This window comes from Bemisia tabaci, chromosome 4 (assembly GCF_918797505.1).
Source record: "Bemisia tabaci chromosome 4, PGI_BMITA_v3".
Lineage (NCBI taxonomy): Eukaryota > Metazoa > Arthropoda > Insecta > Hemiptera > Aleyrodidae > Bemisia > Bemisia tabaci.
In genome coordinates this window covers 19,136,963-19,162,868 of record NC_092796.1, presented here as the reverse complement: position 1 = coordinate 19,162,868, position 25,906 = coordinate 19,136,963, and the positions used below count along the sequence as shown (strand labels likewise).

At 39.8% G+C, this 25,906-nt stretch overlaps 1 protein-coding gene across 1 annotated transcript; it reads left to right on the top strand.

The window, feature by feature from the left end:
• Nucleotides 1-4,912: 4,912 nt before the first annotated feature.
• Nucleotides 4,913-24,426, top strand: LOC109030176 (uncharacterized). The gene is made up of 3 exons (XM_019041008.2): nt 4,913-5,521; nt 9,408-9,785; nt 23,324-24,426. The coding sequence occupies exons 1-2, from the start codon at nt 5,056-5,058 to the stop codon at nt 9,761-9,763; spliced, it is 822 nt and encodes a 273-aa protein (XP_018896553.1). The 5' UTR covers nt 4,913-5,055; the 3' UTR covers nt 9,764-9,785; nt 23,324-24,426.
• The last annotated feature ends 1,480 nt before the right edge of the window (nt 24,427-25,906 follow it).

The following is a 25,906-nucleotide window of genomic DNA, read 5'->3' as shown; positions in this document are numbered from 1 at the left end:
TATTCCAATGCACCTGCTTGAGCTGAGCACCTTCCCCATCTGTCTTGTACTAATACTGATTAGAGCTCAGAATTTTTCACTCTAATTGAAATTTTTGAACTCTCGGCCTTGTTTTTTCCGCAAAATAGTGTGGACCTGGCTCCATTTTACCACCTTTTTATACACGGTCTGCAATGCTATAGTTTAGGAGCTTGAACGTGCACTGGAAAAAAAAACACATTGGATCTAGAGTCCAGACTCTTGAAAACATTGACAAGAAAAAATACTCTTATCCCAATCAGATTTTTGCTCAAATCAAAAGGAAATCCGCTCAAATTATGAGGCTTGGTTCTTGATTTAAGCAAAAATCCGATTGAATCAAGAGTATTTTTTCTTGTCGATGTTTTTAAGAGTCTGGACTCTATATCCAATGTGTTTTTTCTCCAGTGTGGGAGAAGTGGCAACATCGCGGACTGGATCAACAATTCAAAACCGCAGTTTGCACACAAATCCACGTTTCCGGAGGCAAACGCCACGGTCGATTTGGCGCGTTGCGAGTGTATAAGTGCCGTGTCTGCTCGTTCGACGAGGAAAAATGGGCACTGATGGGCCTGGAGAGCATTCTAGCGCCATTCGCCAATCGCTGGTCGCGTGTGGGCCACGCTGTGAGGCTGCGGCAGTGCTGCGCAAGTGAAAGAGCAACCTTGGCTTTGATCTCGAACAGCAGTGGCTATGAACTCAACAGGTACAGTTACGGTCGCTGCACCTGCGTGACGCTCGGCATCGTCAATCGGCCTTCAACCTTGAACTTGACGACGGAATCAGCCAACTTGACGGAAGCAACTGGTGACAACCCACTCAAAAAGGCACCCTGTACTGCAGCGAGCTATTAATCTGTCGGACATAGATTTGTACTAAATTTCGCAGTTAGGAACCACAATTTCTGGCTTTGATGGTCAACTCTACTTTTTGCCAGATGGTGATTAGTTTGATAGCGATTGGTTGAGCACGGAATGACTAAGGAACGTCTGATTGATCAAATTGAAAAATCTATTGGTCAAACAAGGTTTAGTTGGCTGAACAGGTTAATCAACAGGATATCCACTAATTACTCACATTGAGCAAAAAACCTTGACTCTAAGAACCGTAAATACGGACCGCAACAGGCAAACCATCCGTTCCGGGTTCGGGAGCCTCTGGTAAAAATTGGCAGTAGAATCTGTGTTCCAAAATACCATAGACCTACGCCGGCTGTGAGATTTCCAATAGCTTCTATAGCCGGCTACAAAATTTCTTATAGCCTTTTATAGCCGATGGCGATTAAGCAACAGCCAGGCGATAAAGTGTATGCTAAACGTTACTAATTACGGATGCTAGGACTTAGTGAGTTTTTGGAATACTGCTCTCTTTTTTGGGCCGTAGTATCTTGATTTATTTTGCGAGGAAAGCTCCGTACTTTTGATGGATGCCTGCCATTACTAATATATTAGAGCGCCTTCAGTTTCGTATGATACTGTGCAATACCTCTGGTGTGAAATAGTTGCTTCAAGCGCCGTGGCAGGCGGGCAGCCAGCGCGAAACACGCATTGGCGCCTACAAACCTAACAGGGATACTTCACGCGTTGCGCAATGCGTGAAGTATCTCTGTTAGGTTTGTAGGCGCCAGTGCGTCGCCGCTCCGCTTTGTGTTAGGCTCTAATATTTAATCTGGCGGAGTCAGCGTTATTCAACTCATGATTTTGAAATGTTTGCACATCTGTATGGATTATTCTCATTTTAATTGATGAAAAAAAATATGTATTAAAGGAAAATATAATGTGTGTTTTGTAAATATTAAGGTGGCTCCTTATCAAACTTAATGATTTCCAAAGCACACGAATTTCTACACAATTTCTTATAGCCTTTTATAATCGATGGCGAAAAAGCAACAGCCAGGCGATAAAGTGTAAAGCCCGGCGATAGGAACTATGGCCCGGCTGCATAATTTTTTATCGCTTCGTATAGCCCGGCCGTATGATTTTCTTCGTATTCTACAGCCAGCTATATGATTTTCTGTAGCCTTCTTTAGCCGGCTATAAGAATTCCTATGGTATTTTGAAACGCAGCTCTTATCGCCAATTTTTACCAGGGGCCGTAAGTTTCGGACTTAAGAGTCATAGTTTCGGCTAGCAGTCGATTTTACATGGCACCTGCATCACTCAGAACGAAAGGCTCGTCCATGGCCCATGTAAAGCAAGGAAAATAATATGTGGTAGAGTAAATAAAGTAAGTAGTTAAATTCCTGGGTGTAGATAAACCAGTTCAGACATGTTCATCGCTGATATGGCCTGAAATAACACCTCAAAGAGGCACAAGGGCCTGACAAACATCAATCAAACAGTATTTTTAAGAGTAATATCGCAATCTTAGTTCATATTGGACGTCCAAAATTGGCGATAGGACGGATAATTTGGTTTTTTTATGCCTATTATGTAAGCCATAAGTATTTAAAAACAACGCATGCTAACACACTTGGCTAACCAGCACCATCAAAGAAATAAAAAAAGCTTCGAGCAATAAAATAAAAAATTGATAAATATTCATCGAATTCATGTACACCTGCTTTTATTACTGTATATTGTTAAAATTAGGTGTGTAATATGGGGCACGATATCTTGCTGCTATTTCTTTGAACACATTTTAAGTCAATGGCCCTTGTGCACATAAATCGGCATTCTGCTTTGTTAGCTGTACCAAATTTTACCCAGGCGCCACTCATACCTACCAACAAATATGTTTGTTCAGTAAATATGTTTGTTAGTACACGTCCATCGTTTTGGTCGAGCTGGGTTCATGCTGACACCTTCAAATATGCCTCTCAAACGGGATTGCTCGTTTCTCAGTACAGTATTTGGAAGAAACATCTTCTCCTCTTAGGTGTCTAATTATGTTTGTCCACATATCGTGCCAGTGACGAAGTAGATACTTAGATTAATGCGGAATATTTCTGCTTCTGCAGTTTGATGGAGTGGTTCTTCAAATACTTTAAGGTTTTTGGCAAAACTAGCAAAGAACAATGAACCGCTCGTATAAAAAATTAACGACATTCGTTATTACCATATCAATAACCAGAAAATTTTGTAAGCACCGCTAATGTCACTTTATCAAAAATATTTTATACCACTAACCGGTAATTTTTCTACCACTACGAAGATTTCAACCTAAAAATGTTCGAATTTGAAAATTTTTTCAAGGTAGAGGGGGAAAACCCGTTTTTATTTTTCAATTTGATGCAAAAGCAAAAATTAATACGAAATACTTGACTAGTATAAGTATAAACCTATCAAAAAATGACCAAACAAGTGATTAATTAATATCGGGGGTTTTAAAGTTCGACGAAACCTGTAAACATCGATCAAATAAAAAATGCCTCATTAAAATATTAAGCCCTGTTTTAAATGAAATCACAAATAAGTATGAGTAAAGATTGGTTTCGTTTATATCTAAATGAGGGGGGGGGGCTGAATTATATGCATATACTCATTTTGAGGAGAACCATGTGCGGAAACATGAAAGGAGCTAACGAGCAGATCTTTATTTGCCTAAACTCTGATCGCAGCTCAGGTTCACTGTGCGTCATTACAATTTTTCTCGAGCAACTTTGCTCTTGAGAGATTTACTACAATATACATTGACATTGGAATCTGTGAAAGTCCTAAGTGAAAAGGAGCCGTAGTCAACAAAAACTTTGAATTGGTGTTAACACCATAAAAAGAATTGTACCTCTCTGGTCTAAGACCCCTTTTTCATTTCACACAATTGTAAAAACAATATACTATGGAGACTCCGAACTTCTAATAAAATCTATGTAAAAGAGTCGAGCAAAAGTTATGCAGGGGTCACCGCTATTTCTCGGTTATGATGCTTGATGATTGATGTGCAACGTATTTATTATAAAATTTGCTAAATGAATGTCGGCTCAAGACTTTGCTAGGTGCGTTTTTTTGCAAATTAGGTTAGGTTTGGTGAGTCAGTTGTTCAGTGCAGTGGTCATCATCAGACTAATTTGAGCGTTTACTCGCCGAAAAAAAGGATGCTACTTTAAAATTTTGGATGTAAAAAAGTGTGCAAAAGCTCACAAAACGCTGAATTAACAGCCCTTTCAGTTAGTTTTACACTTTGATATTGCTAAAGTAACTGCTGTAGCGGTTAATTCAGCGTTTTGCGAGCTGTTGCACACTTTTTACATCCAGAATGTTAAATCAGCATCCTTTTTTTTTCTTTGCTCCAGAACTTGACTCTTACACTTCAGGAAAGGAAGCAGAGCAGGTTCTCTAAAATATATTGACTCCTTATGCAAGAATGGATGAAAGGTCAAAAGTTTACTGGGCGTATTGATGCATTTTCATTTGCGCGAGCCTCGGCAACGATGCGAACGGACGAATTAGGCCGATAATCGAACTCGAGCATCATTCGTGCTGATTAGAGCAATAGAGGAAACGTACGGAAAAGAGGCGAGCGTCGAAGGCGGACAGTGGAAGTGAGGTCAGGAGCCAGAGCAAAACGCAGCTAATCAAGTAAAAGTAAGACCGTGAACTTGGAGGTTAGGTGGACGACGAAGGCTGCCGGTAGCCGGAGCCGCTGCTGCGCGCTGGGGCGGAGATGCGTCGAGAGCGCAGGCGCAGCGCGGTGGCGGGCGAGTCCGGCGTGTGGCCGCGGCAGGGGGAGCGACTCGGGACTCGGGGGGCAGCGTACCCGAGCATGTGAGCATGTGTCGGGCCGGTGGTGGGGGGCTCTCCAAACGGAAGACCAGTTTTCTACGGCCCCCCGAGAGAGATGCGATCCGGCGGCCACCACCGCGAAGAAAGTGAGGGGAAGAGAGAAAGAGGCGGCGCGCCAGAGAGAGATATGATTATTTAAGAAAAGAAGAGGGTAAACCGGTAGTTTAAGTTTATAAAAAGAAGGGGCCAGCCGAGGATCGGCCATTCATTTCGTGTTTTTTGTGGTGTACATATCTAGTGCCAATAAATGTGTGATTGTTCATAGTACGCGTCTCATCCGCTTCAGCTCGAGTGTTTATTTTATTTCTAGTTCAAAATGTTTACGAAATTAGTGCTTTTGGGCGCTCTGGCCTTCGTCAGCTGCCGCGCCGACCCCATCCCCAGCAAAGCCGACAGTATAGACGACTGCTTAGACAAGGATTCGATATCCTGCATCCAGTTCAAGTTGTACAGAAACGTTAGGTCCTTCTTTAGTCAAGATAACATCGAATTGTTCGGTGGATTAAGTTTGATCAAGAATGATGTCGACGAGAAGTCGGCTAAGAAGGAGCGTGCTCTCTTCGACGAGTCTGAGAGCGAGATCGTTTCCGCCAAGGACTCTGAGGCCCGCGAAAATGCCCTCGAGTCTTTCACCCTTACCAACGCGGCTAACTTCCTGCAGCAGAGAAGCCTCCACTGGAACCTCAACCCCTTCGTCAACCAAGTCAGTGAAACCGCCCGAAGCATCTACGAAAGTGTACCTTCTGAAATGAAAACCAAAGTTACCGAATTCATCGAAGAGGGTGAGCCATTCTTATTATCATATTTATCTCCATCCAACCTTTTCATCCTAGTAAACGCATTTCATATGCAAAAACTACGTTTTTAACCCAACTCAAGACCCTGTAAGTCCTGACTATTTTTCAATCGAAAGTCACAGACATTTCTCCAGAAAAGTAACTTTTTAAGAAGCCGCATGAGTGTTTCCCAATCTATCGATGTAGAGAGATTCTTGTTTTTACAGAGTGTCGATTTAAAAATGAAAACGTTTCCTCAAAGTCTGGACACGTGCGCTTTTAACTAGCTCAACAAACTTTTTTTAAATTTGAATGTTGAGCGATTTGAACACAGGTCTTGTACGGAACATTACTTTTCAAAAATATTGAAAAATAAGTGAGTTATTCGAATAGATAAATGAGGTTATTATTTGCCTCTTCAACTAAACCATAATACAACCAGGATACAATTAGTTTATCTGAAATGCTGTGTACCTATCATTCGGTAAATTGGTGCCTTGTACCTGCAAGACCTTTTGGAAGGTAAACATTTATTCAATATCAAGAAAGTCTATTATCTACCTCTAAATCAAGTTGACTGAACATTTTAAACATATTAGCTTGCAATATTTGACCTAAACATTGATTTTATTTGCCTTTGGTTGTGTGAAACAGGTTGAATATCATTCTTCCGATTGAAATTATGTGTATTTCTGAAATTGAAATGTCGAAATACTATAATCTATTATTTTCACATCTATAATATCTTGCCTCTCTTATTATGGGGGCAACTGATGGGTCTACACTAAATATCGTGGTGCAATTTAAATTAAATATCGTGGTGCAGTTTAAATTAAAAGTGCAGCATCTTACTTTCCAAATAAAATATACGAGCGTGAAACAAGGCATGGTTCTGAAATGTTCAACCTTGACCCTATGACTGCCTCTAATAAATGGAAGAGCAGTCTCGAGTCGATCAAGCTGTCAATCAGCTGCGCCACCGATGAATCAATCAGGAGACCTCAACGTTAAGTTTGACTGTTGTTGGTGAAGATCGGCTACTCGCGCTCTTCGGCTGTCACGATTCCCTCGCGTGCTATCTCCGGCCGCCTGATTGGCCCACAATCCACGCTGAGGAACCGATCGATTGAAACTCTTCTGCATCGCAGTCTCGCGTCCAATCCGCCTTGACAAAACGTCTCAATTTGACTTCATTTTTCCACGAGAAACCACAATTCCTGGCTCACACTGGAAAAAAACACATTGGATCTTGAGTCCAGACTCTTAAAAACATCGACAAGAAAAAGTACTCTTGATTCAATCGGATTCTAGCTTAAATCAAGAACCAAGCCTCTTAATTTAAGCGGATTTCGTTTTGATTCAAGCAAATATCTGATTGAATCAAGAGTATTTTTTCTTGTCAATTTTTTCAAGAGTCTGGACTCTAGATCCATATGTATTTTTTTCCAGGTGCTTTTAAAAACATCGTGGGTCATGTGAAAGCCACTCTGCTAAAAAGTGAGCCACATTTTAGAAAAGGGACCATTTTTCGGGGATGATCCACAAACGCACCTAACATGTTTAAAGAAACTAATGGCACATTTAAAACCATATTCATAGTTATTTTCATAAGGAAGCCCCTCATGGTTTACATTGTAATTAAGGAAGATTGAAGTAGACCTTTAACGCAGCATCATAAAAAGGACACTTTTTATGGAACTTTGGTAACATTTATTAGTTCGACTTTGGATTTAGATCTCTACAAGGGATTGCGATGATTTACTTCAAAAGACAATATACCTACTTTAGATTCTACAAATTTTGGATCCCTACTTACTCAAAATGCGCAAAATTGTGTATTTTGTAATTAGAATTTTTTAAGGTAAATCATTGTAATCCCTTGTAAGAATCTGCTTCCGAAGTTATGCTGTTGAATACTCGAGATTTGTTGTCCTTTTCATGATTACTTAAACCTCTTAAAGTCACCATGTAAACCATATAGTTAAAGCCTTTTCGTAAAAAGGGTCGTTTAAAAGGAGGACTATGAAGACGACCCTCAAACTTGGGCTCACTATCACTTTTCAAATGGCTAGATCTGCCATTAAGAATTTTGTCGAGATCCCAGCGCAATATCCCGGAGCTGGGAAAAAGTTTCTTGGACTTTGTTTTTTCCCGAAAACTTAGTAGTGAACTCCTAATTGAAACAAGCTGTTTTAAGAGCTTTAATTGGCCCGAAAAGAGCTATATTTTCAATGCTTTTTTGTCCTCTTGCATGACTGGCCATTCCCTACTTATTTAACTGTCGGGCGCGGAGGGGAAGGCAATCCCCCCTCCCTGTTCAGATTCGTCATTCGAATGAAAGCACTTCTGCTTTCGATGGGCCGCATTGTCATTCGAGGAGCTATTCCGATCGATGATTGTTGGAGACAATTCCTCGGCGAAGATTCGGCAAGCCGCAAGACTCTCATAAGCATATGAAAGAGGAGAGATGAAAAGGAGGCTCAGCAGGTAGCGCGAATGCTCGACGGATTCCGGCCGCATCGCTGGCGCGTCCGAGTAATTTGCTTGTTTTTTAATTAATTGAGAGGCAAAATGTATGCCACTCCGACAGAGTTCACGTTCTCTCAATAAAAATGCCTCGCTCAAGTGATGACTCAAGTTTTGTGATGGTGCATATGATCCTGCTTTCTATTTTGACACCTCGCGTCGCGTCGCGTCGCGCCGAGCCTTGTCTCCATCAATTAATTGCTTTCGGATTCTGGCTTTTTTTGCCGGCTAATAAGGCTGATTTATGTTGAGTGGAGACAATTAAACGCGAATGATGTGGCCGTTTAAAAAACATAAAAAATATAAAAAAAAAACATAAAATATTTGTCGCTTAGAAGATTTACGCCATGTTGAGGGGTGAGATAGGCTATCGTATGTAAGATTTCAAATTTTTTGTCTCTTTTTTTCTCATAATCTCTGACTGAATAAAAGAGATGAATGGTATGGGTATTCAGATTGAATAATTGCTCTTATGACCCAACAGAGCATTTGGCTCCGGCAATCAGGTTCAAATATTTTTTGCCTTGAATTTTGGTACAGTTAACCAGAATCAGCTTTACTGCATTTTACTTCACGAAATTTTCTCCTGTGTCTACTTTTTCACAAAATATTGAGACACATAATGCCTCGATGTTTCCTTTGAATTTTATTTAGTTTATGAAGAATAAATTAACTGAATTTTAAAGCTAAATGTTGCTTAGTTTCTCCGTGAAAAATAAAACATAAGAGGAAATTTGGCAAGATATAAGTACTTAAGTTGATTCTGGTAAATACCAGCCGAAATTAAAGTCATCAATGATTTCTGATGATGTTTTGTTTTGAAATCTGAAGATGAGAATGTTTTGGTGTCCTTAACACTTATACATTTGTATTCAAGAGCGCTGATAGAGTAAAATCTGAAATTGCCTGATACTATATTCAATAAGTAGATTGAGTATTTTTCGGAAATTAGATGAGTGCTTCGCAATATATTCCTGTAAGAAAGTATGATCGTCAGTGCTATTAAATCATTCATCTTACCGCTTAATTTTAATTTGACAACTGAGACATTTCATACACATTAAAAGTTGAAAAGAGCGTCGGCTCTTTCAACGACTAGAGACAGTTTTCCGATATTGAAAAAATTGTGATGTACATGCACGAATATTCTTCACTAAGCTCAGTCTACCTTTGGTACAAGTAACGAAACACTCCAGTAACCTGAAGTGAAAACCTGAGCGACCTGAAACCATCGCTCGGCGCGTCATGTGACAGTGACTCGCCAAACCATTTGATATGCTCGATCGAGCCTTTGTCTCGGGTAGCTCCGATCGAAAACTTTTCTTCCATGCGCTCGGTACTGAGCCACTCCGTTTTCTGTTGGCAGGCCGAGGCAAGAAGAAGAAGTTGATGAAAGCTCTGGTGCCCCTGCTCATCGGATTGAAACTGAAGCTTTCAGCTTTCGCTGTTCTCGCTTACTTCGTCATTGCCCTGATCGCCAAGAAAGCCATCCTCGCCTCCCTCGTCTCGCTGGCCATCTCCGGGTTCATCGCCATCAGGAAGCTCCTGTCCCAACACCACGTGCCCCACCACGTTGAGGAACACCACGGACACGGCTGGGCCCCCAGCTCGAGCGGCGGATGGGACAGCTACGGCGCCCACAGCGACGCCCACGGCTCCTACTCCAATAACGTTGCACACACCCTCGCCTACAGCGGACAGAAGCAAGTCAGGAGGAGATAAGAGCACGCCAAATAAAAACCACGTAAGTGCCCAGTATGCCAACATATTTTATCTTAGCCGACCATTTACTGCCAAACATTACTGCCGTGCTATGGACACAAACGCCGTATGAACCTTCAGACGTTGCCAAATTTCCTTTGTAACACACGAATTTCCTGGCACATTCTCAAATTCCTTTCTCTTTCACTTTTCACATAATTTTGTTCCTGCCAACCGTTTCGCGGTAAAGTTCCTAATAAATTTTGCAACGTGAAAAGTAATCTCATAACGTTTTCTCAGAAATAAACATTTTAACAAATGAAATTGGGTAACTCTCAAATGTTCGTACGGCGTTCTTCCTTAGCACGGCAGATTAGTACTGCCGTTCTAAGAAAGAACGCCGCACAGTGGATCGAGTCAATGACAGAGGTCGGACATGAAACATTTGACTAAGACTGCAAAATTTAATGTTTATTTCATCACATTTTAAATTTCAAGGGGTACCTCTCAAAGAAAATTCCACGAGGAAACCAATAGAACAACTTTTAGAACTTCAACGTTTGGTATAAAGAGTGTTATAAGCGTTTAAAGTTTCCAAATGTTGTCCCACCTCTCTTATTGCCTCGATCCACTGTGGGCCGTATGAGCCATCAGGTGTTGCCAAATTTCCTTCGAATAGCAACGAATTTTTAGGAAGATTTATGAATATTTCTGCTCCGCTGTTCAAGAGCATTTCGTCCGAAATTTGATCTAAAGCGTCTGAGAATTTCGGGGAAAAGTATTGATAACTTTCTTCAAAATTTGATGTTTTCTTAGAGGAATTTGGCAAAATTTCTTATTGCCAACAACTAATGAGGAGTCGCGAGGAAAGAATTAGATCTAGTTTTATTTCAAAATTAACTTTCTTCGAAGTTTTCTCATTTGCCACATGCATGAGTTAAACTCATTTTTCTTGATTTGTTTGTTAACCTGCTTCCCCCAATGCTGTCTTAATTTCTCTGCACTTAAATAGTGTTTATTAGAAAGATAACCATAATCGCGGTACGTGCAGAATCATACTATTCCATACACTCAAAACCAGTTCAAAACTCTGTGATGTAATCTTTGACTTTATGGTTGTGATCACACGACTAATTAGACGAGCCGTGAGTCGAAACTTGCTGCAAGAAAAACTGAGCAAAAACTTTCCAACATTCGTTGCTTAATCAACATAAGAATTATTACTACCAACTACGTGTGCAATTGTTGCTTTCAGTTCTGCTCTTGTTCTGTGGGGAGCTTTAACTTGTCGAGCAGAACATAAATTAAAATCAATTGCGCAATTTCACCTACGGCCCCTCCGGCACTTAACTTTCTCTCGAGCCCCTTTGTATTTTTAGTATTTTTCCTGGTCATCCGTCTTCCAGTAACCTCATGCATTTGCTTTTGAAGGCAATCTTTGTATTTATTGCCCCATGACTTTTGGACTGAAATCAAAGAAAATAAGCAAAATTTTAAAATTTCGTGAATGCAGTTCGTTCATTTTGAATTAGGTTTTTCAAGTCGGTTGGAACATGTATAACATTAATGGGCTTGACTGAGATTTCTATTAGTACAAGTATTCTTATTTATTGTACGGAGACCGATGGTCATCGGCGGTAAATTCCGTGAAAATTTTTGACAGGTTTGCTCCCTTAGGGATAATACCTTGGGCCACCGTCTGCCATTTTTTGACATTAAGTGTTTTTCTAACATGAGAATGATGATTCATTAAAACTTAGCATACTTTGATCTCGTTTTGGTAAGAGATAAAGGTCTGTGCTAAGGATTTACCAACCAGAGAAAGATCAGGATAAATCGCGCAAGCTATATTCCCACTATTAGCCAATAATCTTCAAAAATATTGATGACTCCTGCTTTTATGAGAAAGCAATTGACCCACATCGTACGTCGTACTGTATGTGATTTCTCCGGCAAAGCTGAGCCGTTTCCCACGTATCCGGACCTATCTCGAGGGTTTGGGAAGTCTGAAAGGTGAGAAACGTTTCTGCCAGGCCCGCGATATGGTGCAATGAAATTTTTCCCGCCCATTATTTTGTGCGCCCAACGCACGGATATTCCCACACAATCTGACAACCGTGGCCTCTATGTATCCCGTCAGAGGATAATTACCCCATAATGCTCTCTTTTCGCCCGGCACACCAAATGAACGAGCTCTCGTCCAACTCTCAAGATCCGTCAAAATAAAAGTGAACTCGTATGTGTGCTTTTCCGTTGTGTTTCCCGTGTTGCTTGCACAAAAATTGAAGGGGCCTCCTCTTGCCTTTTCACCGGCTTGAGCCTGTACAAAAACTGCATTACGCTACCTGATACGCCACATTAATAACAACCTATAAATATTTCATTCGTATATGTAAAAGATGAATGGACCTCAATGAAAATTACTTATCGTTAGATTATTTAAAAATGCTAATGCGTTCCATTAAAAGCTTCTCGTAAGTGAAAAATGAACAAAAATGACCATGAAAATCTAAAATATCAACTTTTTCATATCGATTGTGCAGCAATTTTTGTTTGTTACTAAACATTCCTACGCTGTCACGTGACTAAAAACTCCAGATTTAGCTTGAAGTAACTTAATTTAAACTTTTTTCGATACTCTTCCCCGCTCCCTCGATATTTCATCCTCTCCGAAAGAAATTTGGCATCACACTTATGAAAAAGAATATTTCAATTCTTACTCAAAGGTTGGTTTAAAGTTCCAACTCAAACTTGATTTTCTATCTAATGTATTACTGAGAGTCAATTTCGCCCCGCATAAAACTTGTAAAATAGTAGAGGTGTATGCATCATTTTCACTTTCGGAGTAGCATTCCTATTTGAGCCAATCTTAGAACATCCGCAGCCTTTCATAAAAGTGGCCTCTTCTCCTTTCACTGCGGATCCTGAAGTGCAACCTCTGTTCACACTACGGGGTGGGTTGTTTGGTAAAATTTACGAGGGCAACCGGTTGTTAAGAAAAAAACGAGAAAAAAGAAAAAAAAATAACTTTCTTCCACGCTCGCCACCACACGGATACCGGAAGTAAGCGTGCAAAAGAAACCTGGTGGCAATTAAGCCAGGCTAAGTTGTATTAAGTCTAAGTGAAAGAGGTAATTGTCGGCCGGCCAACCGGGAGTAGTTGTTGGCGAGTGAGGCGTGAGCGGGGAGGGGAAAGGGCTTCGCTGTCCCCGAGAAAAGGACAAGTAAGAAATCTGGTTCAGCTCTGAACAACTTTCAATGGCTAGCCCGTTGACTCAACCGATTTTACGCGTCTGCGCGGGTAGTTCTAGCATGTTGCCGATGTACCGACTTCGCCGTGTTGTAAGACTCAAAATTTAACCGAAGAATATTCTATAGTTTTCGGACGTGAGATGATGGCAAATCATGCCTACTTTGTTGCTTTTGATGATCATTTCATTTTCTCCAGATCCTTGTTTTTTCATGACCAAGTTGAATCTGTAAAAATAAAATTCGGCCGCACGCATTTTTAAGTTCAATTAAGTCTGAAAGAAGAAGCCATTTCTGCTGGTATACTATTTCTCCACTAATATGCATCGTCCGTCTAGATATATGTAAACAACTTTACGGATTTACATATAATAAATTACAATAACTTCGCACAATGACTTTTTAAAGTATTCGACACGTAATCCAAAAAGGACCTGATTATATCATTGAAATTGCTTCATGCTGTGTTTTATGAGACGCATTAGCGTTCCAGCGTAAAATGAATAGTCTTTAAAGTATTGAAAATTGTAATTTATAGTAATCAATTTAAGGAGGTCATTAAACTGGGTTGGTCAATGAAAAAAGTGTCATAGTATAGTATTCAGATTATATTATGCGGAGATCAAAATCAATATCAACTCTAAAAATATAACTCTTTTTGGAAATCTCATCATCTTTTTAAATACTTATTTTGATGAGCTTATGAAATTCAATCAAACATTAAGGCTTTCTATGCTCATTACTTTGATGAACTTTCAATCAACCTCTTATTCATTTCATTTGACCACTCACCTAAATAATTCAAGAAAATCCCTCCTTTGAGAAATGGAAGCCATTGCCGCTTCTCATAGCGTCTCTATACTAGCTGACTCGCCCTTGCGTTTGGTTTATTCGGTATCTATAGCGCAATCAAATTGTACTCACAGCTACACTTAGAAAACATTATTTTCCTCCTTGAAGTGTGTTGCATTTAATATTCTTCTTTTAATTTGAAGCCAATAGTTTTTAAATCAAATCCTTGCGAATTCGAAGTCAATAAACACTTTCTTCGAACGAAACAGCCCCTGAATGAATCAGACGAAAAGAAAAAGCAGATGAAAGTAAATAAGTCGGTGACGAGTGGCGAAGTTGGACATTAGTGTCAGGAGGCCTGTCGTTGCCTTTTCAATTCGGAGATCCGCGATCGGAAATGCCGGTCAGACAACAGGTACAAGTTCACGCAGATGGTTAGCAGACGTTCCGATCCGCGGCAGACAAAACGGGGAAAGGGGTGGGGCGCGTAAAGATGCATCTGGATCTCGTACATCGTAAGTACATCGGCCGGAGATAAATCTCTCTGTCTGCGAAAACAGGCTTGCCTACCGCGAGTGGAGTGAAAGCACGGCTACGTTTCTAATCGCGCATTAAAGTCTCCTTAAACGTTTTTTAACGGAGCCGACAGGTTCCCCCTATATGGAGATATGGAGATGCGGAGCAGCAGCGCGGCCCGTAAGTCCCTGAGTTGCCGCGCTGGCGGCTCTGCCCAAGACGATTTTTCACTCCGCAGTTAGTCGGCTTCCTTCGCCTCTCCTCCGCAATCAGCCGCAAGTCTCCTCTACGGGCTGATTGTAGAAATTGACAGACAAAGCTATAGAGAAAGAAGACATGGGGAGCACTGGAAAAAAACACATTGGATCTAGAGTCCGGACTCTTAAAAACATCGACAAGAAAAAATACTCTTGATTCAATCGGATTTGAGCTTCAATCAAGAATCCAGCCTCTTAATTTGAGCGGATTTCCTTTTGATTTAAGCTTAAATCTGCTTGAATCAAGAGTCCTTTTTCCTGTCAATGTTTTCAAGAGTCTGGACTCTAGATCCAATGTGTTTTTTTTTCCAGTGAGTATGGAGCGATCCTATTGGTTGAAATGGGGGTGGTTCCTGTTGACTAAGGGAGAAAACGATGGTTTAACCATACGGTTAGAAAACAGTAGTCTAAGGGCTCAGTTTACAATTAAGACAGTTTCGAGTGATTTAAAAACGTCCAGCGGGCTGATTGTTGAAATTAGTAGGCAAAACGATGGACAAAGAAGGCATAGGGAGTATGGAGCGATCGTATTGGTTAATTTGGGTGGTTCTTATAGACTCAAAGAGAAAATGATGGACTAACTAAAGGGTCTCTCGTGAGTTGCAGTTAGTTAGTTAGTCTATTACGTGCCTCTTTTGTCCATTGCAACCACTCGCTTCCACCAAAAGGATTCCTTCATTTTTTTTTGACTTATTTGTCTATAGCTTTGTCTATCAATTTCAACAACCAGCCCGCAGGGAAAATATTAGCACACTAACAAGCTAAGCAATGTACTCGAGTGAGGTAAATCTTAAATTCGGATGAAACCCTATTTTCTAGCTGATGATATTTGAGAGGAACGTGCTGAGAAAAAAAAATCAAATAAAATTTGCCTGATGATGAATGATGAGGGTTAATAATAAATCCTACAATAAGCTGGCCCCTAGTTTTCGAAAAAATTCGGTTCCCTTCATCTGTTCCACTCGATCCAGGTAGACATCACCAGTGGCGCGACGATTCATCGATTGATCTGCCATTTGATCCTGTGAAAAATGATCGATAAACAGAGTGTTTGCAACGAACACCTAAATAATCGATATTTTACCATAGCTTCTAATTTGGAAATATCGATTATCGATCACTCGCGCCTCGCCGCTGGACCCCACGCTGTCGACTTTTACGAGTGCTTGTCTTTTGCGTGGTCGAACATAACTAAAGGTGTCTGAGCACTCGAGATCCATTGATGTGCAAGCTTTTTGGGCGTTCGCCAAGATCCAGCCGGTTTAACCTCATTCCCATGCTAAGAAGAACAACGGCTCTCAAGTTTCCCTCTTAACGTCTAGGCTTGTCTCGTGTACTGACTGATTTTACGTCAATAACGCTTTACACTGAAGGGATATATGGTTTTGGTTCAACACTTAATAAAATCAGCAATTAATATTTTACTTAAATGTTAAATAATTTTAATACATGAATCAAAAGCGAACACATCAATCACACTTCACAAAAGAACCATTCCTTCAGATTTCTAAATTGACTTTTGAGGCTATGATTACATGAGAAACAACTTAAAACGGGACTAAGACCGCAAATAATAAAAAGGAGCACATAGAATAAAATAAGAAACCTGGGACGTTTCGCAGGGATCACACCTGCATTTTCAACCGGCAAAACAAGAAAATTAAAAGAAAGGACACTATGAGCCTCACCGTTGTCAGCCTGCACTTGTTCGTTTATTTTGGTTGCACTATCAGTCTCACAATAACAACGGTGAGGCTCATAGTGTCCTTTCTTTCAATGTCTCTTGTTTTGCAGTTGAAAATGCGGGTGTGATCCCTGCGAAACGTCCCGGGTTTCTTATTTTATTTTATGTGTTTCTTTTTATTATTGCGGTCTTAGTCCCGTTTTAAGTTGTTTCTCTGTTAATGTTTCGGGCCGATTAAGTTCTTTTGTTTATATTTACATGTCGAGACAATCGATAGCGATAGGAGGTCACCTGTTTGGAGCGGAGTGGTCTGCCTCCTGGGAAACTCTTGATTTCCGACTGTAAGCGACGGCTATGGAGCGGGTGGCGCTAGTAAGTTTTTGCGCGGTCAAACGTGGATGGCGCCGTAAATGGCGAACAATGGTGCGCGTAGCGAATGCGGCTCTGTCCATTTCTCACTCGCTCCGACAGCTGATGCTCGGCGTGCGCGGGCTCGGCTCTTACGATCTTACTTACCTCTCACGAGAAGTGAGTAAACGACACCTCTTAATCCGACGGCTCCGACTGTTTGTCAGTCGGTCAGTCCAAACTCCCGATAGAAAACTCCGACCGCTCGAAAGCTCACACATGCGATATAGACTGCGTTGGTGGTGACGTCACAAGCGTACGTAATCAATTAATTTTTGATCAAGAAAAACGGCTTAGCCTTACCTCGCATATTATAAATATATTTTAATTAGTTTGCACCAAAGGCATCTTTCGGGCAAAGCCCATCATTAGTGATAGCAAATAAAATGAACATGCTTAAACTAAAATATTACAAATATTAAAACCTAACGAGTAATATCAAAAGGACAGTGAAATACACTTGAGAAATAATGAAATGATTCAACATCATTAGAATACACGAAGCAACATCGTCGTTCGTCACTGTCATTACTTCCAATGGAATTTAACGATATTGAATCATTTTATAATTTCTCTTATGTATTCTATTGTACTTTTGATATTACTCGTTTGGTTTTAATAATTTTATCATAACCATTTAACATGTCTTTCAAATCGCTATACTCTAAATTCTTGGGCCAATGCTTCAAATTAATATTGTTCTCAATCCTGTTCCATCTCAGTAAATTTAAAAACTCAGTGCAACCAGCTCTAGAAATCGTTAAAATCTACACATGTATCCATCGTTCCATTTAGTGCCCAGTGTTTCTCAATGAAACATGTGAAATCAAGGCTTGACATCAAATGCATCCTTTCGGTTTTGTGGAACGAGTAGAGACCTACTCGTTGGGTATCGTCCGGTACCAGCTTTTTATCTTGATATCGCACTTGTATTTACATGTGCTTGGGAATCAGGTGAGGGAATATGACGGGAGAGTCAAGTAGCTCCCCACGGTGCTGGAAGTTGTGGCCGGTCGGCGCGGACAAAGAGGCCAGTATAATTCAAAGGCGGATCCAGGGACTTGGGCAAAGAACGAAACATCGTGTCAAGTCGGGACGGGGCCCCGGCCAGAGAGTGCCGGGGCCGGGAACATGACACTGGGCGTAAAAATGATAAAAATAAAAGCGTGTCAAGCTCGAGACTCGGTAATTTGAGGTTATGCTCGGGGGGCACCGTGCCCAGCGCTCGGCGAGAGGCCCCGAGATCCCGCCGGGAGCGGTGTTCGCCTTAAAAGAACCGGATTAAGGAAAAGGTCTCGGTCGCCCGCCGCCGCCACCGCCGCACAGTAGAACGAACTAGTCGAAGAGGCCTCGGACATTCAATTTTTGGCTAAAATTTCAAGTTTTTACGTTCACTTTGTCGCAAATTCAGTTTCAAAGGGTGTTTCTCAATGGAAATTTCACAAAAAAACCAATTGAACGACTCTTAACCTTATATGTCTCTCAATTTTGAAAAAAAAGCTTTGAAAAGTTTCCAGATTTTTTTCATATTGACTCGACCCCACTAGAAGAGGCCGAACATTCAATTTTTGGCCAAAATTTCAAGTTTTTAGGTTTATTCCGTCACAAATTAAGTTTCAAAGGGTGTTTCTTAATGGAAATTTCACGTAAAAACCAATGGAATGACTCCTAACCTTTTTTGTCTCATATTTTCGAAAAAATAAGCTTTCAAAAGTTTCCAGATTTTGTCCGTATTGACTGGATCCACCGTGCGCCGGCCGCGCCGGACCACAACAAAACTCAGCTCCTTTACATAATTTCCCGCACGAAAACGCGGCGGTTTTTAATCACCTTGGCAGCGGCGGCCCGCGCTATCCGGAATGCCCCGGCCCTTGAAAAAAGGAGAAAAAAATGAATGGGCACAGCTTGACCTACAAAATGGACATCGATACGGAACGGAGGTATGTTCGGGTCCCGGGCGTTATCCATAACCTCTCGGAAATAAAATTGCAGCTGTCAGCTTCTTTTTTTCTTTTTCGAGAGAGTTTAAGGTTGGCGCGACTGGTTTGACCAGTTCGGCCGCTGGCTCTTCCGAATGCGTCTAATCGGTCGGCTCTATCGGGCCCCCGGCCAAATTCTGTGACCGACCCCTCGAGTTATTAATTGAGTCACTCCGAAAACAAGGCTTGCCCTCCTTTTTCGACCCGGCGATTTAAATACGGGGACCCTAGGAAGAAATAGATTAATCTCCGCTTCTCCGAGTCCCGGAATCGGACACACTCGAAGATGAGAATTAGAGAGAATTTGAATTCCGCTCGCCCGTACTTTCTCTTTTTTTCTCATCGATTTCGGATCGCGGCCCGGTGTGTTTCCTTAAATGATTTTGATTTATGCGACCGCATGCTCAATGATGAGCAAAAAATTCGGGACTGGGGGTCAAGTTTTATTTATTCCCAATCTTGGGTGCGGATTAGCTTCGGCCTCTGTCCGAGTGAAAGCTTTGTCGGCAAACTAGTTTTTTCGTGATTTTTTTCGAAATTCTAAAATTGTTATTCAGTTCCGAAATTATAATCAGTGTACTCAACCGTATAAACGGTGTCCAGTTGTAAAGAGAAAAGCGCAGGATACATATGGGCCGCGTTAATCAGAAAGCAACCAACCCACATATTCGAAAAAATTGAGTTAAGAATGTTTTGAGTTTCACTAGCTGTATATTTTCTCTTGCCAAAAATTGAAAGTCCAAGAACAAAAAAATTTTTGTGAAAAAAGGGGTTGAAGTTTATTTTTTACATGGAGCCTTATACAGGAATAAAACTTGAAACCTTTTTTCTCAGTTCCAACTTAATGTGGGTTGGTTCCTTTCTGATGAACTCGGTCCAACAACGATCATCTCAACTAAACGATGTTCAATCATGCAGGCTAAACGCTATCTTTTATTTAGCTAAACGCAGAGTTTGGGATTTTAAGTACGTGAATTCTGTATTTTCAACAACCCATGAAAATTATGAAGATGGTTTCGGTAGTCGGAATCCCCACTTGGAAAAGTGACAGTGTCCACTAGACAGAACACGGTAAAATGGTGTTCCAACTTTGGAACTAATTGCAAACGACCACAATTAATTAGGCTGAGCCTGCATTGAAAGTAGGAAAAGTTTTTAATTAATTGATAAGTATCAGTTCCAAACGACTCGCTCCCTGAGTAAATAGCCACTCCTCTCGCAAGGAACAATAGTTTTGGATTCGTTTCATGAGTTTTTCCTTGGAAATCATACGTTCTTACAGTCATAGCCATCGAAACTTTTTATTTCATTAAAAAGTTTATACCGCATGTTCAACAATCACGCACGCCCAGTTAAGTGCGAGAGTGAGAGGAGTTTATGTATACTTTCTTCTTTAATTTCTCATTTAAATAATTGTCCATGATCTGTAGAACGGACTCCTGTTTTAAAATTAAATGCATTTGCTATTTAAATTTGCGTAAATTGCCAGACTTGGTAATTTTTAAGAGCCCTTGGGAGTTGATTTTCATGAAAAATTTCCAATCCTCTTCAGAATCCCTCACTGAGAGACTCTCAAAAATATCTTTTTATCCTTTTAGGGGTATTTCCTTTCTTTGCCAAATAATGCCACTACATGGACTGCTCGGCCAAAATCTGTTTAGTAAATAACTCAGTTTGATTAAATTGCGTGGCATTCGTTTCTCTCTTCCCTCGCTGTGGGGTGGGTTTCAGGCTCGGATTGATTGGGGATGAGCGAACTCATTTTTGACACCACCCTTGGTGAGACACCCCCGCCATCCCCAAAAAAGCGGCATTTGTGAATATTATCAGTCACTACTATAAGAAAATAAGAAATGTTGCTCATAAGAAAACGTGAAATCCCTCTTTTTTTCAATGAAATGTACTTACGCATGTTTTTCATGTAACATCTATTTTTAGGGTTTTATCACCAAAGTTTCCTTGTCCAACCCGTTAGTATCACTCTAATAGGCCATGCGAGGCCCTGACAATACTTTATCTCCGAGGGTTCGTGGTACCGTAGCAAGTGGTTTCACTTACATTTGATTGGGGAGCCAACACTCACACAGGCTCACGAGCAACCTGTTTCTTGGCTCAATTCGATTTCAATTACTCAGAGCTGAGCCCGGCGGCGTCAAGTCGAGAGTGAGGCACAATGTAGGTCAAGGCGGGTCAAGTTCGTCTGGCGCTCCCTGGTCTGGTCCCAGGGGTTATTAGTCACCTATCTTTCACTCTTCATCAGATATCTAGCCGACGCTTAGCACACAATAGTCTTCGCGGCAGCATCTTCGAATCAATCGACATTGTTCTATACCACTCAATACGACTTTAAGGCTATTCAAAACCGGCTTCTTGCTGCCCTCCCCCCTCCTCCGCCCATGTCTCTTTTTTGTTTGAATTTTCCACCTTCGAGGCGACCTTTAGAAAGCTCAATAGGATTTAAACCCTATAGAGAAGATACGTATCACTGATACACTGTCGTGCTTAGGAAGAGAGCCGCATGGGTATTTAGGCTTTGCCATATTTCCTTCAATAAAAAGCGAATCTACTGAAAAAAAGTGAATTTTTCTCCTTAAAATTTTCATTTAATTTTGTTTGCAATTTAATCTGAAACATCTGACATTTTCAAGGAAAAATATGCATAACATTTCTCAAAACTACGTGTTTTATTCGTGGAAATTTGGCAACTCTTGAGTATTCAAACGGCGTTTTTTCTAACCACGGCAGTATAGGAACCTGGCAATTTATTACCTGATCCACAGAAAAAGCGCTTCCGAAGCTTATCATTTGCCATTTAAGTAATTTCAATGGGTAACGCAAATATTATATTAGGCGATTAAAAAATTTATCGTAGGCGGTACCATTTAACTTTCTTTGAAGATGATGCTTGAGTTGTGTCGAGCATTTAAAAGCTATACGGATTATCCATCTTGAACGGCTGAATGTCAGTTTTGACATTTACACCGGGTCCTGTTTTCCCATCCTCTTACTTTAAACATTCCGTCGATTTGTCGCTCGACTGAGTAAAGAGCATAACTACACTTTGACAGAGGAGATTCTTGAAAATTAGCAACACTGATTTTCATACATTTAAAAGTATGTAAAAGAGTCGATTCTTGGTGAACCGAAATCGATTCTTTAAATGGAGAAAAAGCAATGTTGCCAACTTGCAGAATCTCCACTGCACTTTGATGAGTCCTAGAAGTATGTCAAGAGGGTAACGTTACATTGCCAGGAGAGAGAAATGATGCAAAATGGAGGTGATCAGGATAGGTTTTTTCAGCCCTTTCATTGTCCAACGATACAAAATAGTGTTAAACATTTTTCCGTTTCGACAATTTTACACTGCTGGAAAAAAACCACATTGGATCTAGAGTTCAGACTCTTGAAAACATTAACAAGAAAAAGGACTCTTGATTCAAGCAGATTTAAACTTAAATCAAAAGGAAATCCGCTCAAATTAAGAGGCTGATTTAAGCTTAAATCTGATTGAATCAAGAGTATTTTTTCTTGTCGATGGTTTTAAGAATCTAGACTCTAGATCCAATGTGTCTTTTTTTCCAGTGTATAGTGACCCCTTATGACCACTTCTTGGATTTTAAGATTTTAAAATTTCGGAATTTTAGTTTTGCCTTTGCGAAAAACAGGACGAAAAATCAGATAGCACGGTTAGTGAGGCACAAAGCGCACAAGTGGCCTAATTTCGTCGGTGAGAGCGTCACACAGATTAAAGGACGCTCGATTCGTCCGCCACGTCTTTGCTTTGCTGCCAAAGGAAGCGGCTAATTGTTTATGATGAGCCCTATCGTCCATATCACTAGTTGCCCAGCGAGGCTCACGTGAAGAAAAGAGTTACGCGCTTTCGTCCGAAGAGCCCGGCCATCAGCCATAAACCCGTGTACTCGCACACTAGTAATAATGCCAGCACGTTGATCATAGTTACTCCGAGGAGGGGCCGCGGTCATTAAATTTCGAAATTTTACGAGTTCTTTTCACACTCGACGTCTTTTATATGCCCCCATGCCCCACGCTCTGACCGCGCAAATACTTTGATTTAGTCCTGGCTACCGCAACGAACTTTCAAGTAGCAGTTTTCGTGGTGCTTTACGACATCACTTCCTGATATCGAGTTTCTCTTTTCTAATCACTCGGAACAAATGTTATGCCCAGAATCCTGGTTGCGATCTCGCCGGTCCCCGCTTATGGATAGTTCGTTCCACATTTTGCAAGCTAACACACTCCATTCGCCACTTCCCTTTTCATTGGGGATTTTACTGATATTTGTAAAACACTTTTTTATTCATGAGTTGAAATTAAAAGGCAAAACTGGCCCGTGTGAATTTAACGCTGATGCTCTGGATGGACATTAGCAAAAGTATACAGTTCAAAAAAGTTGAACTGTTGAATTTTCGGCCGGAATATCTTTGAAATTCCGGAATCTTTCTGCTCCAATTAATTTCTCCTTGCTTTGAAAAGTTATGCTTAGGTGCAAACGCAAAACTTCAAAAGTTTGAATAAAGATATTACTATCGGATTTTTTTCTGTTTTTCTTTCTCTTTCAACGAATTCATTGATTTCCACCCGTTTGAAATAGTCCTCTCTATGCGCGTCATGATCTGCTTTAATATAGTTCGTTTCGAAAATATCTAACAAAATGTATTCGATTTTTTTGTTGCAGATCACATTCACCATCATTCAACTGATTTAAAACGACTCCTCTGTACATAATGTTCATACGGTCAAACAACTAGTAATAACGTTTTTAATTTATTTATTTATTCATTTGCCTATTTATTATTAATTTACCTAATTTATTAAATAATTTATTGTTACTATGATTGATTTCACATTAAGTTCAATGTTCAATTTTCAGCTCAAATTTTTTATATGGTTGTAAATATCTTTAAGAAAAAACTGAATGTTCGTGATGTAATGCTCATAGAATTGCCAAATTGGATAAAACCGATGAGGCCATTATTCACAGCCTGTAGAAGTAAAACCACTTTAATTAGTCATTCCTTAGCTAGCGAAAAGCTTTCATCTAAAATTTCAGCATCGATAAATTAGAAAATTAATGATAAAATTAGTTCAAATGTTTAAAGTTGTTATGAAAATCTATCTTTTCAAATTTGCTCAGAAAATCTTCAACACATGATCTCATATTGGAGATTGAACCATACCTACTTGTTGCAATACTTTTAGTAACTATGTACCCCATGTGGTATTTTATGCAAGAACTAAATCAGGAATCTTATCATGCACAACTGTGAATAATGAATCAGAATTCTTCTATTCTTTTTTTAAAAAAAGAGACATACCAAAGATAAACGAATTAATAAATGATAGATTAATGTAGATTTACTTTCTAAGTGACTTGCAGTATTATTAAATAAGTTGTTAACCTAGTCCACTGTTACTTTGACGATTGACTGACTGACTTACTTTTGACGACGTACTTTGTACATACTAACCACTCCTGATTCGATTAATGTTAAGAATTACATCCCTCAAGTGAAGAAAGGGCATTGATAAAAGTCAATGTCCCTTTCTTGTATCCTGTGGTAATTTGTAAAAAACGACGAAAAATAGAAACTGCATTTTTGTTGATACTTGATTTTGTTTAGATTTAAGTTGTGTTAATTCATTAAGATTCTACCACTTGAACAACTTTTTTATTATGACCGGACTCATATGAACAATTTTGTTCTCCTTAGAAAGGAAGAATACATCTTATACGTTTGACTGACAATGATCAATAAATTAAAATTTACCTACCTCAAACTGACTTGACTCATTTTACCTCACTTACTTTGACGAACTATCCATACGACTAAACGTGGACAGTTGATATCGATCCAGCATAGGTACGTTTGAAAAATTCGACAAACTCGACGCATCTGCCAATAACTTCACTTCATGACTTTACAAAACGCCACCCTTACATTATTTCACTCTAAATTGACACTACATCAGTACAAATGACCACATTACTGATTCCAGCGTATTTTTTAACAAAATCAGTCGTCGATAATATCTTAATTTAAATCAAACTTAGAAACGCCATGTGGGTGTGTTTATGATATTACAGAAGTGCCAAAAATATAAATCCATAAGCTTGCATATCAAGCAATCTGAATTATTAATTTATTAAGATGCGTCTTTATTTATCCTCTTGATATTCATCAAGTCTTTATTCTTGATTATTTCCTAGTTTTCATTGCTCAATGCCTCCTGTGCGTACTTAGGCATTTAAATTTACATTAATCATTGTATGTATTTATTTATTTATTTATCTTACTGTACGGTGAATCACCATAATTTGAGTAGAATGACTGATATTAGGTAAAACATATTTTTAACTAGGAGACGGGAGACTTACGGGAGACAAAAAACAGACGGGACAGTCGCCAAAAAACATAAAATTGACGCAACATTGAGGGCGTAGATGACAGCCCCCTTTACTTTTTCATAATAAAAAAATGACGAATTGAGAGAAAGTTTCAGCCAACATACAAATTGAATAAATGTTCATCCGACGTACCATCTGACCCCACTGACAAATACTATCGTTGCCAATTACTGACCTCTTTTATTAATTATAATTTTCTTTTGTGGCTAATACTTCCAAAAAAAAAACACTCAAATTGAGTTTGACATAACCCTAACTCTTGACTGGCCCTGTGCTCTTTCCATGGTACTTTAACAATGTATCGTACAAGACACTAGGTTTCATGTACACATATTTCTGAAACTATTGACAAACTCCTAACTGCCACTCGTCTTTTGAGTTCTCTTACTTGCAATATTTACCTCCGTCACAGGAGAAAATGTTTTATCACTTACCAATGAACTTTACAACGATTTTCAACATTTTACGTACACCTAACAAATGAGACGAGACCCATTCACGACTTGTGCATGCATGTTCAGGTTCGAGCGGATATGCAAAAGCATATTTTGATAATTTGTTCAATATTGCAATAACGCAACTGCTTTTATTTCGTTACTGGCTACAAACTGATAACATTAGCTAACCACCTGTCATAAATTACAGGTTTATCCTCACAGACTTATTACTAATGACAATTCTACAATGAACTAATACAACTTTTGAAGATAAAAATGTATGAGTCACTGTTTCCCAATGGACTAAGTATGAAAATTGACGGTCAATAATACTATTTTAACACAGGGTATGAAAAATGACCTCAAAGACAATAACAAGACCACATTACGCAACTCATGAGGACTACTACTTGTT